The sequence below is a fragment of the Pseudoliparis swirei genome, chromosome 3 (assembly GCF_029220125.1).
Source record: "Pseudoliparis swirei isolate HS2019 ecotype Mariana Trench chromosome 3, NWPU_hadal_v1, whole genome shotgun sequence".
Classification (NCBI taxonomy): domain Eukaryota; kingdom Metazoa; phylum Chordata; class Actinopteri; order Perciformes; family Liparidae; genus Pseudoliparis; species Pseudoliparis swirei.
In genome coordinates this window covers 8449734-8464766 of record NC_079390.1, presented here as the reverse complement: position 1 = coordinate 8464766, position 15033 = coordinate 8449734, and the positions used below count along the sequence as shown (strand labels likewise).

General features: G+C 40.4%; 4 protein-coding genes across 6 annotated transcripts; 3 read left to right on the top strand and 1 right to left on the bottom strand.

The window, feature by feature from the left end:
• Positions 1-472: 472 nt before the first annotated feature.
• On the top strand, positions 473-2380 carry LOC130191451 (thialysine N-epsilon-acetyltransferase-like). The gene is made up of 6 exons (XM_056411096.1): positions 473-618; positions 769-820; positions 1153-1236; positions 1440-1541; positions 1669-1709; positions 1806-2380. The coding sequence occupies exons 1-6, from the start codon at positions 556-558 to the stop codon at positions 1983-1985; spliced, it is 522 nt and encodes a 173-aa protein (XP_056267071.1). The 5' UTR covers positions 473-555; the 3' UTR covers positions 1986-2380.
• Positions 2381-4304: 1924 nt separating this feature from the next.
• LOC130191882 (thialysine N-epsilon-acetyltransferase-like) lies at positions 4305-6298 on the top strand. Of its 2 annotated transcripts, none has more exons than XM_056411607.1 (6): positions 4305-4440; positions 4592-4643; positions 4943-5026; positions 5361-5462; positions 5596-5636; positions 5726-6298. In XM_056411607.1, the coding sequence occupies exons 1-6, from the start codon at positions 4378-4380 to the stop codon at positions 5903-5905; spliced, it is 522 nt and encodes a 173-aa protein (XP_056267582.1). In that variant the 5' UTR covers positions 4305-4377; the 3' UTR covers positions 5906-6298. The 2 variants fall into 2 exon arrangements, with proteins under 2 accessions (XP_056267582.1, XP_056267583.1); XM_056411608.1 differs by lacking the exon at positions 4305-4440 and adding an exon at positions 4443-4519.
• Positions 6299-8240: 1942 nt separating this feature from the next.
• LOC130191883 (thialysine N-epsilon-acetyltransferase-like) lies at positions 8241-10130 on the top strand. 2 transcript variants are annotated; one of them, XM_056411609.1, is made up of 6 exons: positions 8241-8376; positions 8526-8577; positions 8849-8932; positions 9267-9368; positions 9502-9542; positions 9632-10130. In XM_056411609.1, exons 1-6 carry the CDS (start codon positions 8314-8316, stop codon positions 9809-9811), a joined length of 522 nt encoding a protein of 173 aa, XP_056267584.1. In that variant the 5' UTR covers positions 8241-8313; the 3' UTR covers positions 9812-10130. The 2 variants fall into 2 exon arrangements, with proteins under 2 accessions (XP_056267584.1, XP_056267585.1); XM_056411610.1 differs by lacking the exon at positions 8241-8376 and adding an exon at positions 8379-8455.
• Positions 10131-10603: 473 nt separating this feature from the next.
• LOC130191881 (claudin-15-like) lies at positions 10604-14610 on the bottom strand. Its single transcript, XM_056411606.1, has 5 exons — positions 14394-14610; positions 12654-12818; positions 12204-12285; positions 11960-12070; positions 10604-11865 (listed from the first exon to the last, which is right to left on the bottom strand). The coding sequence occupies exons 1-5, from the start codon at positions 14608-14610 to the stop codon at positions 11766-11768; spliced, it is 675 nt and encodes a 224-aa protein (XP_056267581.1). The 3' UTR covers positions 10604-11765.
• Between the last annotated feature and the right edge of the window lie 423 nt (positions 14611-15033).

Here is a 15033-nt window from a genome sequence, read left to right as displayed (position 1 = left end):
TCGCTCTCGGCGACTGTTTTCTACTTAATGTAGCGGCTAAAACTCCCTTCGTGTCATCAGTAGATGTTTCTTGACATTTCCATTAGTTTTACCACTCTTAGACGGAAAGAACGAGTATACGCGTGTAATGTGTTTCAACAACGGTAGAAAACAGTGAGTTCGCTCCGTTCCTTTTACTGAATTCTGGAGCACGTGAAACAAGTCCGCCAGTTGATATATCAATGCGCGAGCTCAATACGTCACAACTCACCTCTGATTATTCTAAACAATGCAAATTATAACATACAATTATGCAATCACTATAACGAACAAATCTAAATATGAATCTAAATAATATAGTATCTAAATCTGAGTCTAAATTACAATTACAATTACAATATGGAAAATGGCACTAACAATGTCTTTCATTTTAAAGGCATAACTGCAACACCGGAACTATTTCCTTTGACTTAATTGTCAACGACCCGGTTAAACGGGTTTCGGGTGTCTGACTTCTGCCTGAGCAGAAAGACGGTCTCCCTGAGTCAAGTGCGGACTGTGCTGTTTTCTACAAAAATGCTTTTTAAAGTCCGGCCCGCAGCAAAGGAAGACTGCAAAGAAATATCGAGAATGATAATGGTGAGGCTCGTTGTAACTTCTTCAACCTAAAAAACGTGCGTCGCTTCACGAATACATGTGATACACATTGCTGTGACGTTATGTTGTGAGTGATATTTGCATCCGCTCATACATTCACACATAACTAAATAACACCGCCCTTTCCCTCAGGAGTTGTCAGATTTTGAAAAAATGACGGACCAAGTGAATATAACTCATGAAGGTAATTCTTTACTTAATACAAATGCTAAGAACAGTTTCCTTGGATATGCAGAGGTGATGTTTTGAACATTTACACCTGTGATTTTCCTGCCATGGATCTAAGTTGTTAAAATCAAATAAGAGCAGGCAACAGTTGGGGGTGGAAGAAAGTAATGAATTCATCTTCCAATGTTTCTTGCACTTGTTTACCTATAATGTGAAGATGAGATGCTGTTACTCTTAATGTGAAGATGAGATGCTGTTACTCTTAATGTGAAGATGAGATGCTGTTACTCATAATGTGAAGATGAGATGCTGCCATTTGGGTAAATGATCTGTCTTGCTTTCCTTTAGAACTGGAACGGGACGGTTTCTGCCAAAATCCTTTCTTTGAATGCCTCGTTGCTGAAGTGCCGGAGGAGCATAAATCTAAAGAAGGTAACGTGTTTTTATTTATTGACATCAGGACATCAGAAAGTCTCTACATCTTCCGCCAGAAACTAAAAACACATCTCTCTGACGGGGAGTAGCTCGTCATACATCAACACACAATTCAATATTGCTGTTATATGTGTAGGTAGTTGTGTTGTGGTATTCTGCCTGTTTGTTTTTTTGATTGCTTGTACCTTTTGTCCGTGTAGGATTCACAGTGGTCGGATACGCCCTTTACTTTGACAGCTACAGTACATGGGTGGGGCGGTCAGTGTTTCTGGAGGACCTGTATGTGATGGCAGAATTCAGGGGTGAATTAAATATGGATTGAGTGGTTGCTTGGTTGTGCCAATCATAACGTGTCTTTACGTTTCTGTTGCATCTTTTTATGTAAATGTTTTGCCCCCACAAAAATATTTTATTAATTTTCCTTTGCAGGAAAGGGCATTGGCAAGGGCTTACTCAGCAAAGTTGCTGAGGTAAGCATGTCTTCGTTGACCACTACATCACCGTTTTCTAGGAGCGATGTGTCCCGTGTGGCGAAGAGGTAGCAGTGCATGTCTTTGTCTCCTCAGGTGGGGAAGAAGAAGCAGTGTGTGCGGCTGCAGTTGACTGTGTTGGACTGGAATACCCCGTCTCGAGACTTCTACGCTGCTAAAGGAGCTCAGGACCTCACCGCCAGCCAAGGCTCGCACCTTCTACGTTTTGATGGACGAGATCTGGACAATTTAGCAAATGAAGCTCCTGAAGATTAGACATTTTCCAAAAGGAAACGTGTCTACTATGCATAAATATGGTTGTTTAACATTCAACCTGAAGACAGCGCTAACATATGCTTCAGTGAACCCAATTCCTCACTAGCTTGTCTTTCTCCTAATTTGACACAATCTTGTTTCATATTATTCTCAAGGATTTTTGTATTTTGAAATTTGATTTTAAATACTTTTTTTTTTCTCATGAAAATACCTTTTGAGCATCATTTATTTTGCAGACATGGATGCATCAGGTTCAGCTTTGTCCCTGCAGCGTGGGCAGTCATATTGTACATCAGTGGTCGCCTACCCGTCGATCGCGATCGACCGGTCGATCTCGGAGACGTTCCCTGTCGATCTCCAAAATAAAATGAAAATAAATTCAGAAACACATTGTTCCTTGTTTTCTAACATTTTCTGAAGTGTCTTCTGAAACATTTTCATTCTGACTGGAAGATTGACGTCAGAAAACATCTCCGCCTGATTCATGAACGCCTGAAAACGGGTTCTCTGACAGCGGTGTTCTCAGCTGTGCTCCTGAAAGAGCAACGTACCACTACAGGTGAGGCGCAGGGGGAAATAGAGAAACACCATTATTGATAACTTCACATATTACACAAGCTCAAAGTACACCGACATAAAACTACGTCATCAATAGATAAATGTTGAAATGCCTGTACCTTCGTGTACATGTTTACGTTACGGCATTAACAGGTTACGCCTGCGCATGCGCGACAGCCGAGATTCTTGGCGACTTGCCAGGTCTTACCTCCGTGAGTTGGGCTTTTCTGCTGTTGTCCTTCAAAACAAAAGCTCAACATTGAGCTTTTTTTTCCTTGTCTGATGGAGCAATCTGGTTTACTTGAAAGTGATTGCAATTGTATTTATTCTATTATTTGAAAAAGCATAGATGCAGAGTTCAGTCACAGCCATAACACTGACTGGAGTCACATGACTTGATGGCATTATGATGAGAGCTGAACGTACATGAGTTGCACTGACTGATCATGTTGTCAGTGTTGTTGTAATTGGATTGGATTCAATGTATTGTCATTGCTAGAGTACAGGTACAGAGGTAACGAAATGTAAATAAATACAACATTTATATTGGTCGTTCATCCAGCTGCTCATTGCAAATGTGTTTTTTCTTGTTCATATATTGTGCGGTTAACAAATATCTTACACTTAAATTCTGTGTTCCTGGTCACATCAATTTGAACGCTGGACCAAAATGACAATTAGGCCAAATAAAAAGTTGTAAGTCCAGTCTGGACCGTCGTTTTCTCTCAACGCCTCAATAGGTAGATCTTGCCGGTCATGAAGGCGGAGGTCAGTGATCTTGGCCTCAAAAAGGTTGGTGACCACTGTTGTACATGAACATCTCTTCACTGGTTACAGGTGGCTGCCCGCTTCGCTTTAAAACATTGGTTATTTCGCACCGTGCTACGAACAGATCGGGTTCCGTCTACATCCAGGATATGGTCAAGCCTTACACCCCAGCACGTTCACTTCGCTCGGCATCTACCAATCGACTTTTGACTCCTTCACTTCGAGCTAATCACTCAACACAATCAAGACTGTTTGCTGTCCTGGCTCCTCAGTGGTGGAACGAGCTCCCAACTGACATCAGGACGGCAGGAACTCTACATTTTCCGCTGGAAAGTTTTTAAAAAACACATCTTTTCTGACTACCTTTTAATAAAAAGTTTAGCACTTCAGTGGCACTAATAGTATTCTTGTAGTTTGCCTTTCTTAAAGAAATGTTAATTTCTTGATTCTTGTTGTTTTGAGTTTGTATTTATGGTTGAATGCACTTATTGTAGGCTATGTCGCTTTGGATAAAAACGGCAGCTAAATTACTGTAATGTAATGTAACATGAAGAAACATAAGATTTTCTCTAATAGGAAATTAAACACAGTTAAGCCCGTAAGTATTTTAATCTTTGCAATATCTGACCATGTTTTGTGAAGATTTTGGAAAATGTACCTACAACACAATGCTATTTGACTTGATTAAACCAATCCCAGGTGTAATACCATATTATTCCAGTAGGTGGCGCATTGAACAAACTGAAAATGAGCTCTGAGTGGCCAATCAGGCAATGCCGGCTAAATGCACCAAACGTTATGCTTTTCTCTTTTCTGGACTGAAATCTAAGCTGCAGTATTTGTGGTTTATGGTTAAAGAGTCAGAGGAGAGGATGAAACTATTTATGTTAAACCCTATTCATGAAATTATGTCTTTATTTTGAAGACATAATTGCAACACCGGTACTATTTTCCTGTGACGTCATTGTCAACAACGCGGTAAACCGGGTTTCGGGTGTCTGACTTCTGCCTGAGCATAAAGACGGTCTCCCTGAGTCAAGTGCGGACTGTGCTGGTTTCTACAAATATGCATTTCAAAGTCCGGCCCGCAGCAAAGGAAGACTGCAAAGAAATATCGAGAATGATAATGGTGAGGCTCGTTGTAACTTCTTCAACCTAAAACACGTGCGTCGCTTCACGAATACCACATGATACACATTGCTGTGACGGTATGTTGTGAGTGATATTTTCATGCGCTCATCTATTCACACATAACTAAATAACACCGCCCTTTCCCTCAGGAGTTGGCAGATTTTGAAAAAATGACGGACCAAGTGAAGATAACTCATGAAGGTAATTCTTTACTTAATGCGAATGCTAAGAAAAGTGTCCTTGAATATGCAGAAGTGATGTTTTGAACATTTACACCTGTGATTTTCCTGCCATGGATCTTAGTTTAAATCAAATAAGAGCAGGTAACAGTTGGGGGGAAGAAAGTAATGAATTCATCTTCCAATGTTTCTTGCAATTGTTTACCTATAATGTGAAGATGAGATGCTTTTACTCATAATGTGAAGATGAGATGCTGTTACTCTTAATGTGAAGATGAGATGCTGTCGTTTTGGTAAATGATCTCTCTTGCTTTCCTTTAGAACTGGAGCGGGACGGTTTCTGCCAAAATCCTTTCTTTGAATGCCTCGTTGCTGAAGTGCCGGAGGAGCATAAATCTAAAGAAGGTTACGTGTTTTTATTTATTGACATCAGGACAGCAGAAAGTCTCTACATCTCCCACCGGAAACTAAAAACACATCTCTCTGACGGGGAGTGGGACCTCTGACACGTCATACATCAACAGTGTCAGATGTTGTTTGTCGATTCCTTTTCGAAGCTTAAAACTAAAGGGATGAAAGGGGCGTTGCACAATAACTGAGCATCCACAGACTCTTCATCAATTCACCATTTTTTTATGCAAGACACACAATTCCATATTGCTGTTATATGTGTAGGTAGTTGTGTTGTGGTATTCTGCCTGTTTGTCTTTTTGATTGCTTGTAGTTTTTGTCCGTGTAGGATTCACAGTGGTCGGATACGCCCTTTACTTTTACATCTACAGTACATGGGTGGGGCGGTCAGTGTTTCTGGAGGACCTGTATGTGATGGCAGAATTCAGAGGTAAATTAAATATGGATTGAGTGGTTGCTTGGTTGTGCTAATCATAACATTTCTTTACGTTTCTGTTGCATCTTTTTCTGTAAATGTTTTGTCCCCAAGTAAAAATGTTTCCTTTACTAATTTTCCTTTGCAGGAAAGGGCATTGGCAAGGGCTTACTGAGCAAAGTTGCTGAGGTAAGCATGTCTTCGTTGACCACTCCATCACCGTTTTCTAGGAGCGATGTGTGGCGAAGAAGTAGCAGTGCATGTCTTTGTCTCCTCAGGTGGGGAAGAAGAAGCAGTGTGTGCGGCTGCAGTTGACTGTGTTGGACTGGAATACCCCGTCTCGAGACTTCTACGCTGCTAAAGGAGCTCAGGACCTCACCGCCAGCGAAGGCTCGCACCTTCTACGTTTTGATGGACGAGAGCTGGACAATTTAGCAAATGAAGCTGCTGAAGATTAGACATTTTCCAAAAGGAAACGTGTCTACTATGCATAAATATGGTTGTTTAACATTCAACCTGAAGACAGCGCTAACATATGCTTCAGTGAACCCAATTCCTCACTAGCTTGTCTTTCTCCTAATTTGACACAATCTTGTTTCATATTATTCTCAAGGATTTGTGTATTTTGAAATTTGATTTTAAATACTTTTTTTTTTCTCATGAAAATACCTTTTGAGCATCATTTATTTTGCAGACATGGATGCATCAGGTTCAGCTTTGTCCCTGCAGCGTGGGCAGTCATATTGTACATCAGTGGTCGCCAACCCGTCGATCGCGATCGACCGGTCGATCTCGGAGACGTTCCCTGTCGATCTCCAAAATAAAATGAAAATAAATTCAGAAACACATTGTTCCTTGTTTTCTAACATTTTCTGAAGTGTCTTCTGAAACATTTTCATTCTGACTGGAAGATTGACGTCAGAAAACATCTCCGCCTGATTCATGAACGCCTGAAAACGGGTTCTCTGACAGCGGTGTTCTCAGCTGTGCTCCTGAAAGAGCAACGTACCACTACAGGTGAGGCGCAGGGGGAAATAGAGAAACACCATTATTGATAACTTCACATATTACACAAGCTCAAAGTACACCGACATAAAACTACGTCATCAATAGATAAATGTTGAAATGCCTGTACCTTCGTGTACATGTTTACGTTACGGCATTAACAGGTTACGCCTGCGTATGCGCGACAGCCGAGATTCTTGGCGACTTGCCAGGTCTTACCTCCGTGAGTTGGGCTTTTCTGCTGTTATCCTTCAAAACAAAAGCTCAACATTGAGCTTTTTTTTCCTTGTCTGATGGAGCAATCTGGTTTACTTGAAAGTGATTGCAATTGTATTTATTCTATTATTTGAAAAAGCATAGATGCATAGATGCAGAGTTCAGTCACAGCCATAACACTGACTGGAGTCACATGGCTTGATGGCATTGTGATGAGAGCTGAACTTACATGAGTTGCACTGACTGATCATGTTGTCAGTGTTGTGTTGTAATTGGATTGGATTCAATGTATTGTCATTGCTAGAGTACAGGTACAGAGGCAACGAAATGTAAATAAATACAACATTTATATTGGTCGTTCATCCAGCTGCTCATTGCAAATGTGTTTTTTCTTGTTCATATATTGTGCGGTTAACAAATATCTTACTTGTTATATGACACTTAAATTCTGTGTTCCTGGTCACATCAATTTGAACGCTGGACCAAAATGACAATTAGGCCAAATAAAAAGTTGTAAGTCCAGTCTGGACCGTCGTTTTCTCTCAACGCCTCAATAGGTAGATCTTGCCGGTCATGAAGGTGGAGGTCAGTGATCTTGGCCTCAAAAAGGTTGGTGACCACTGTTGTACATGAACATCTCTTCACTGGTTACAGGTGGCTGCCCGCTTCGCTTTAAAACATTGGTTATTTCGCACCGTGCTACGAACAGATCGGGTTCCGTCTACATCCAGGATATGGTCAAGCCTTACACCCCAGCACGTTCACTTCGCCGCATCTACCAATCGACTTTTGACTCCTTCACTTCGAGCTAATCACTCAACACAATCAAGACTGTTTGCTGTCCTGGCTCCTCAGTGGTGGAACGAGCTCCCAACTGACATCAGGACGGCAGGAACTCTACATTTTCCGCTGGAAAGTTTTTTTAAAACACATCTTTTCTGACTACCTTTTAATAAAAAGTTTAGCACTTCAGTGGCACTAATAGTATTCTTGTAGTTTGCCTTTCTTAAAGAAATGTTAATTTCTTGATTCTTGTTGTTTTGAGTTTGTATTTATGGTTGAATGCACTTATTGTATGTCGCTTTGGATAAAAACGGCAGCTAAATTACTGTAATGTAATGTAACATGAAGAAACATAAGATTTTCTCTAATAGGAAATTAAACACAGTTAAGCCCGTAAGTATTTTAATCTTTGCAATATCTGACCATGTTTTGTGAAGATTTTGGAAAATGTACCTACAACACAATGCTATTTGACTTGATTAAACCAATCCCAGGTGTAATACCATATTATTCCAGTAGGTGGCGCATTGAACAAACTGAAAATGAGCTCTGAGTGGCCAATCAGGCACTGCCGGCTAAATGCACCAAACGTTATGCTTTTCTCTTTTCTGGACTGAAATCTAAGCTGCAGTATTTGTGGTTTATGGTTAAAGAGTCAGAGGAGAGGATGAAACTATTTATGTTAAACCCTATTCATGAAATTATGTCTTTTATTTTGAAGACATAATTGCAACACCGGTACTATTTTCCTGTGACGTCATTGTCAACAACGCGGTAAACCGGGTTTCGGGTGTCTGACTTCTGCCTGAGCATAAAGACGGTCTCCCTGAGTCAAGTGCGGACTGTGCTGGTTTCTACAAATATGCATTTCAAAGTCCGGCCCGCAGCAAAGGAAGACTGCAAAGAAATATCGAGAATGATAATGGTGAGGCTCGTTGTAACTTCTTCAACCTAAAACACGTGCGTCGCTTCACGAATACCACATGATACACATTGCTGTGACGGTATGTTGTGAGTGATATTTTCATGCGCTCATCTATTCACACAACTAAATAACACCGCCCTTTCCCTCAGGAGTTGGCAGATTTTGTAAAAATGACGGACCAAGTGAAGATAACTCATGAAGGTAATTCTTTACTTAATGCGAATGCTAAGAAAAGTGTCCTTGAATATGCAGAAGTGATGTTTTGAACATTTACACCTGTGATTTTCCTGCCATGGATCTTAGTTTAAATCAAATAAGAGCAGGTAACAGTTGGGGGGAAGAAAGTAATGAATTCATCTTCCAATGTTTCTTGCAATTGTTTACCTATAATGTGAAGATGAGATGCTGTTACTCATAATGTGAAGATGAGATGCTGCCGTTTTGGTAAATGATCTCTCTTGCTTTCCTTTAGAACTGGAGCGGGACGGTTTCTGCCAAAATCCTTTCTTTGAATGCCTCGTTGCTGAAGTGCCGGAGGAGCATAAATCTAAAGAAGGTTACGTGTTTTTATTTATTGACATCAGGACAGCAGAAAGTCTCTACATCTCCCGCCGGAAACTAAAAACACATCTCTCTGACGGGGAGTGGGACCTCTGACACGTCATACATCAACAGTGTCAGATGTTGTTTGTCGATTCCTTTTCGAAGCTTAAAACTAAAGGGATGAAAGGGGCGTTGCACAATAACTGAGCATCCACAGACTCTTCATCAATTCACCATTTTTTTATGCAAGACACACAATTCCATATTGCTGTTATATGTGTAGGTAGTTGTGTTGTGGTATTCTGCCTGTTTGTCTTTTTGATTGCTTGTAGTTTTTGTCCGTGTAGGATTCACAGTGGTCGGATACGCCCTTTACTTTTACATCTACAGTACATGGGTGGGGCGGTCAGTGTTTCTGGAGGACCTGTATGTGATGGCAGAATTCAGAGGTAAATTAAATATGGATTGAGTGGTTGCTTGGTTGTGCTAATCATAACATTTCTTTACGTTTCTGTTGCATCTTTTTCTGTAAATGTTTTGTCCCCAAGTAAAAATGTTTCCTTTACTAATTTTCCTTTGCAGGAAAGGGCATTGGCAAGGGCTTACTGAGCAAAGTTGCTGAGGTAAGCATGTCTTCGTTGACCACTCCATCACCGTTTTCTAGGAGCGATGTGTGGCGAAGAAGTAGCAGTGCATGTCTTTGTCTCCTCAGGTGGGGAAGAAGAAGCAGTGTGTGCGGCTGCAGTTTACTGTGTTGGACTGGAATACCCTGTCTCGAGACTTCTACGCTGCTAAAGGAGCTCAGGACCTCACCGCCAGCGAAGGCTGGCACCTTCTACGTTTTGATGGACGAGATCTGGACAATTTAGCAAATGAAGCTCCTGAAGATTAGACATTTTCCAAAAGGAAACGTGTCTACTATGCATAAATATGGTTGTTTAACATTCAACCTGAAGACAGCGCTAACATATGCTTCAGTGTACCCAATTCCTCACTAGCTTGTGTTTCTCCTAGTTTGACACAATCTTGTTTCATATTATTCACAAGGACTTGTGTATTATTTAGAAATTTTATTTTAAATACCTTTTGAGCATCATTCATTTTGCAGACATGGATGCATCTAGTTCAGCTTTGTCACTGCAGCGTGGGCATTCATTTCATCTTGTACATGAACATTTGTTAATCTATAAAGAAATATATTATTGTCTTTATTAGGAAATTAAGCCTAGTTAATCCCTTGAGGATTTTAACCTTTGCAATATCTGACCATATCAGATTTTTGCAAATTTACCAGCAACACAATGAGATTTGACCTGATTAAACCAATCCCAGATGTGATACCATATTATTCCACTAGGTGGCGTATTGAGCCAACTGAATATGAGCTCTGATTGGCCAGTCACCCGATGCCGGCTAAATGCACCAAGTGGTTTTTTTCATTTCTAGACTGAAATCTAAACTGCAGTATTTGTGGCTTCTGGTTAAAGAGTCAGAGTAGAGGATGAAACTAGTTCTGTAACTAAAACCCTATTCATGGCTGATGTTCTTTCTGTTGATAATTTAAACTCCCTCATTACCAATCAATCGCTGGAAAGTATGTTTATTTTTTGTAAAAAACGTATTGAAATTCAAAGGCACACATGTACAATAAGCCAAAAGAGAAACTGTGACATTATATGTGAAATACACATGTGTGCTAAAATAGATTATAATGCACACAACTTAGCAATGTTTATATGAGTTTGAACCCTTTACTCAATTATTCTGGTTCAAAGATGAGCGTCAACTACAATCAGTGTGGGAAAGCCCTGGTGTAAATATAACTGGTTCCAGTTCAACGTTAAAGTAATACATTTCCTCCATGACTTGCACCGTCAGATTTACTCTCTCTTACTGATATATTTTGATAGATTATTAGATCATTCTACTAAGAGCTTTATTTACTTAAAGACCAGCTAGATTATTGATTCAGCAGATTTCAGAAATTTCTGGTATTGTCTTTTCATTTCTAAATGGGAAGAGATTTTGAGCTTTTTATATTTTGCAGAGACAATTAATTTGAATTTGTAGCACAGCCCCAAGAAGTGATGGGTTTTGTGGAAGTAGAGCGGCTCTCATCTTTCTTGACCATTACACCTGATGGCCAGTTTAATATACAAGATACACAGATATTACAAAGGATTACAACACTTTAGATACAAACTTCAGAAACTTTAACTCAATTTGAAAAAAGGTGAAGGGAATCTGAGGATAATATATTTCTGATTGCCCATTCCAAGTCCTAGTGGGAGTGATAGAGAAGTTTAAAAAAATCTAATCTTCAATTAAAATAATGTTGAAGTAGCACACCCTCTATGGTCAGAGGATCCACACTTTCATTGAACAGCTTTCTGTATGATAAGGTCAACCTGTAGCAATCATTAACACAGAGGACAGGACACGTGCGATTTGGTGTTATATGCACTTATTTAAGGCTGTTATACTTATAGTGGTATCACCACCACCACATTCATGTTAGTCTATCATATTATATGTGATCAACACTGTAACAAATGTTTAGCCGGTCACAGTTTTCATTATGTTGCAGTTTGTCTTTGTAAAGCGACAGCAAACTAGTAAGGTCAATTGCATATATATATATTTATATATATATATATATATATATATAATATATCTATATATCATTAAAAGCTTTAGATTGGATAAAGCCAGAATAAATCAAATCAAGGTTGCTGCTCCTATAGAAAGTGATCATGAGGCTCTGTCATGGTTACCATTGTAAATCCTTCTCATCGTGCATTTCATCTTGTGAATTGACTTCGAGATGACGTTCCCTTCGTCTCCTCTCAGACATATGCGTTTCGACCATAGTTGCCGGGGACCAACTGGGACTTTGCCACAGGCGACTGCACATGTCCTCTGGAGGATGGTTGGTATGGATAAGGACTGGAACACAAAAGACGCCTCTCAGTTCAGAGATTGTGCAGCATATTCCAAACACTATATCCAAAGATCAAACGTGACAGCAACAACGACTCACGTTTTCCCCTCGGGTGTGTCGACCTTGCAGGCGCACATCAGACACGCACCTCCACAAAGGGCGAGTGTGGCTGACGACCAGCCGATATACAAACCCTCCCCGATCTCATACCTGTGACACAATGCAATGAACATATATGTTCCCGTGTATTAATAATAAATCCATAACAGCAATGCCGCTCTGTGCCATTCAGCTCTAGTTCTGTTTCGACCCGGTGACCTCCGAATACAGAGTATTGACTCACTTTGTCCCCGGGTAGAACTGGTCAAAGAACTCCTGTGTGATGTTGGCAGCATACCAAGATATAGCAATCATGGTGGACATCCCTGCAACACACAAAGTGGGATGCAAACAACACACTCACACAGTAACACGCTGGAACAAGGGGTCTTATAGGCCCTAATAATAGCAACGAGTATTCTGTTTGTGGACACAAAGGTCTCTCTCACCGCAACACGCACGGTTCTCCTTAGTCTCACAAACATGCTGTTGCATAAGGTATTTTGCATTGTGATGATGTCTCAGGATGTAAAAGGTACATCCTGAGACATCATCACAATGCAAAATACCTTATGCAACAGCATGTTTGTGCGACTAAGGAGAACTGTTTGTGCCAGGCATGATTTAGCTTTCTAGCTGTTGTGTTGTGTGTTGTGTGATTGTGAGGCCGTGACATCCATCTCCAAGTCTTTACCCTGCAGTACAAAGAACACTCCTCCAATCGCAGCGATCCTTCCCTTCAGGATGTAGTTTTCTCCGCCTATTTTTGAGCACTTCATTCCAACAAGAGTCGCCACGAGACCAAACGTCCCGAACACGATGGCCGCGATCATGAGCGCCCGGGAGGCCTGGATGTACCCTGTGTGCAAAGCATGAAAGAAGTATGAGGATAAATGCTCTTAGAGTTAAGGGTGGGACAAAACAGGATTCTATAGCTCATAATAGGTTAAACGTATTTCCATTATTGGGATAGTCAGAATAATCTGGAATATAGTTGAAAAAGCTGTCTCGCTCTGTATTATCGTAGTTAAGTGAAAAATATGGCTTTATTAAAAAGAAATAATCAATAATGACTATGTAGGAAAGAACAGATGTGTTGCTTATTTAAGAGTGAAAGGATTTTTTCTATTTCTTGGGAGTTTTTCCTGATCCGATGTGAGGTCAAAGGTCAGGGATGTCGTGTGTTTACAGATTTTAAAGCCCTCTGAGGCAAACAGAATTTAATTGAATTAAAAAAAATAGTCATATTCTTTGATGAATGGGATACTATTGTGAATCATAGTTATTTTGTGAAATAATAATTGTGAAATAAAATGTTGATATGGCTCCATGCCTACTTGTAAGATCATGTTACACATTAATATAGATGAACCACATAAACAAATCAAATGCATAGTTGCATTATTAAAAGCAAGCATCACATATTCTTATTGTGTTGCTTGCTTTAGCCGCAGAGATGACATCCATAGTTACAGCAGGACATGACTCCTGTTGATGCAGGTGGGGGCCTCCTAGAGGCCCCTAGAGCACAGCAGGGCCCACTAGTTGCCCTCTGACCCCGAGAGAGCAGCAGGGGCCACGAAGACAACATTAAAGAGCCAGATAGAATTGAACATTTAATACAAGATACGTTCTTGAACCGATCCAAACATCTAGCATTTCCCAACAGATGCACGGTAGTCATAGTTGACGATACCTCTATAGCTTCAGTTGGCTCAACAACGATTAGATTAGATTAGACACAGGTTTGATTCCCCACTAATACGACAACCTTTTAAATCCCCTCTTGACAAAACATCAATATAAATGTCTGTGAACTGGAAAGCGTGTTCATGCTGTGATGGGACGAGGGCATGTTATACCTCAGGGCTCCAGACGAGGGCGTGTTTCACTTCACTTGATACCTTCACAGTAGTTTTGACCAAAGTAGTTAACAGTCTACAACAAATAGGAATGAGTAGTCTGAAAGAAGGTCTGTATATTATTTTATGGTTCTTGAGTTTGTCTGGGTTCGCTGTGGTTGTGCTTATCATATCTCATATTCCCCGCCTTTAATACAGATTATAGTACAGTAGATTGCTCCTGATATGCTTTTAAAGGTACACGAAGATCCTGTCTAAATCAGATTAACAATGACAAATGAGAACAGACATTTCTTTAATCTTTAGTTTGATCCAGTGGTATAAGATTCGTCTGAATTCAACGAGAATCATTTTTAGTCAAACTGTTTTATTGTACATAAAATTCTCACCCTTTTAGAAATTGGAGATGAATTACAATGTTTGTTCCTCCTACATAACGTTTATACTATACTGCTTGAGGAATAACGTTATTCTCGTTTTCTACGTTGCAGTCTCCAAAGTCCTGATTCCTTAAGCCGGATGAGAAGTAATCAGCACGAATACAACTATACTTCTATTTGTTGGCTACCTACCATTAAGTGCGAGCAAAGATGGAAAATCCCGGCAGTTGTGAACTCCTGTAGAGTCAGTTGCACAGGACATCCAGAGGTTTTCATAGATGGTTGATGTGGTGATAACGTTACCGTCCACTGTCGAGACCTTCCAGTAGCGATTAGGAATGGCGATCCCGACCATCAGCCAGGCCAGAAACCCCAGAAGGAAGGCCAAAGCTTCCACTATCTCATTCATGCTCCCTTGTTTCGTCTGTCCAACCGTGCAGTTATCCAGAGAGAGAAACACTTAATTCAGACGTTGATTCCAAGCTATCGTCCGGCGCATACGTGTGGATTTGTTGGAGCCAAATTCTCAGTTTGCCAGACTAATTGCCAGCAACCCCACAGCGAGGAAGAGACAAAAAAACCACAAATTAATGATTCATTCCAAATAGCCAATTTATGATGGCATCTTTTATTCTCGACTCTATTGAACCTTTTCAAAGACTCCGAATGTTTACTCATCTTAAGGGCCAACAGGGACCGACCTTCACGCCTGCCTGTTAGCGACTATAGACCTAAAGCTATTTGTCATCTTTTGACGTTTTGCTTTGAACACTGTGTCAATAATATCAAACTGTTATTGATGGGATCTGAGTCACTTTTTGGCTGCTCACTT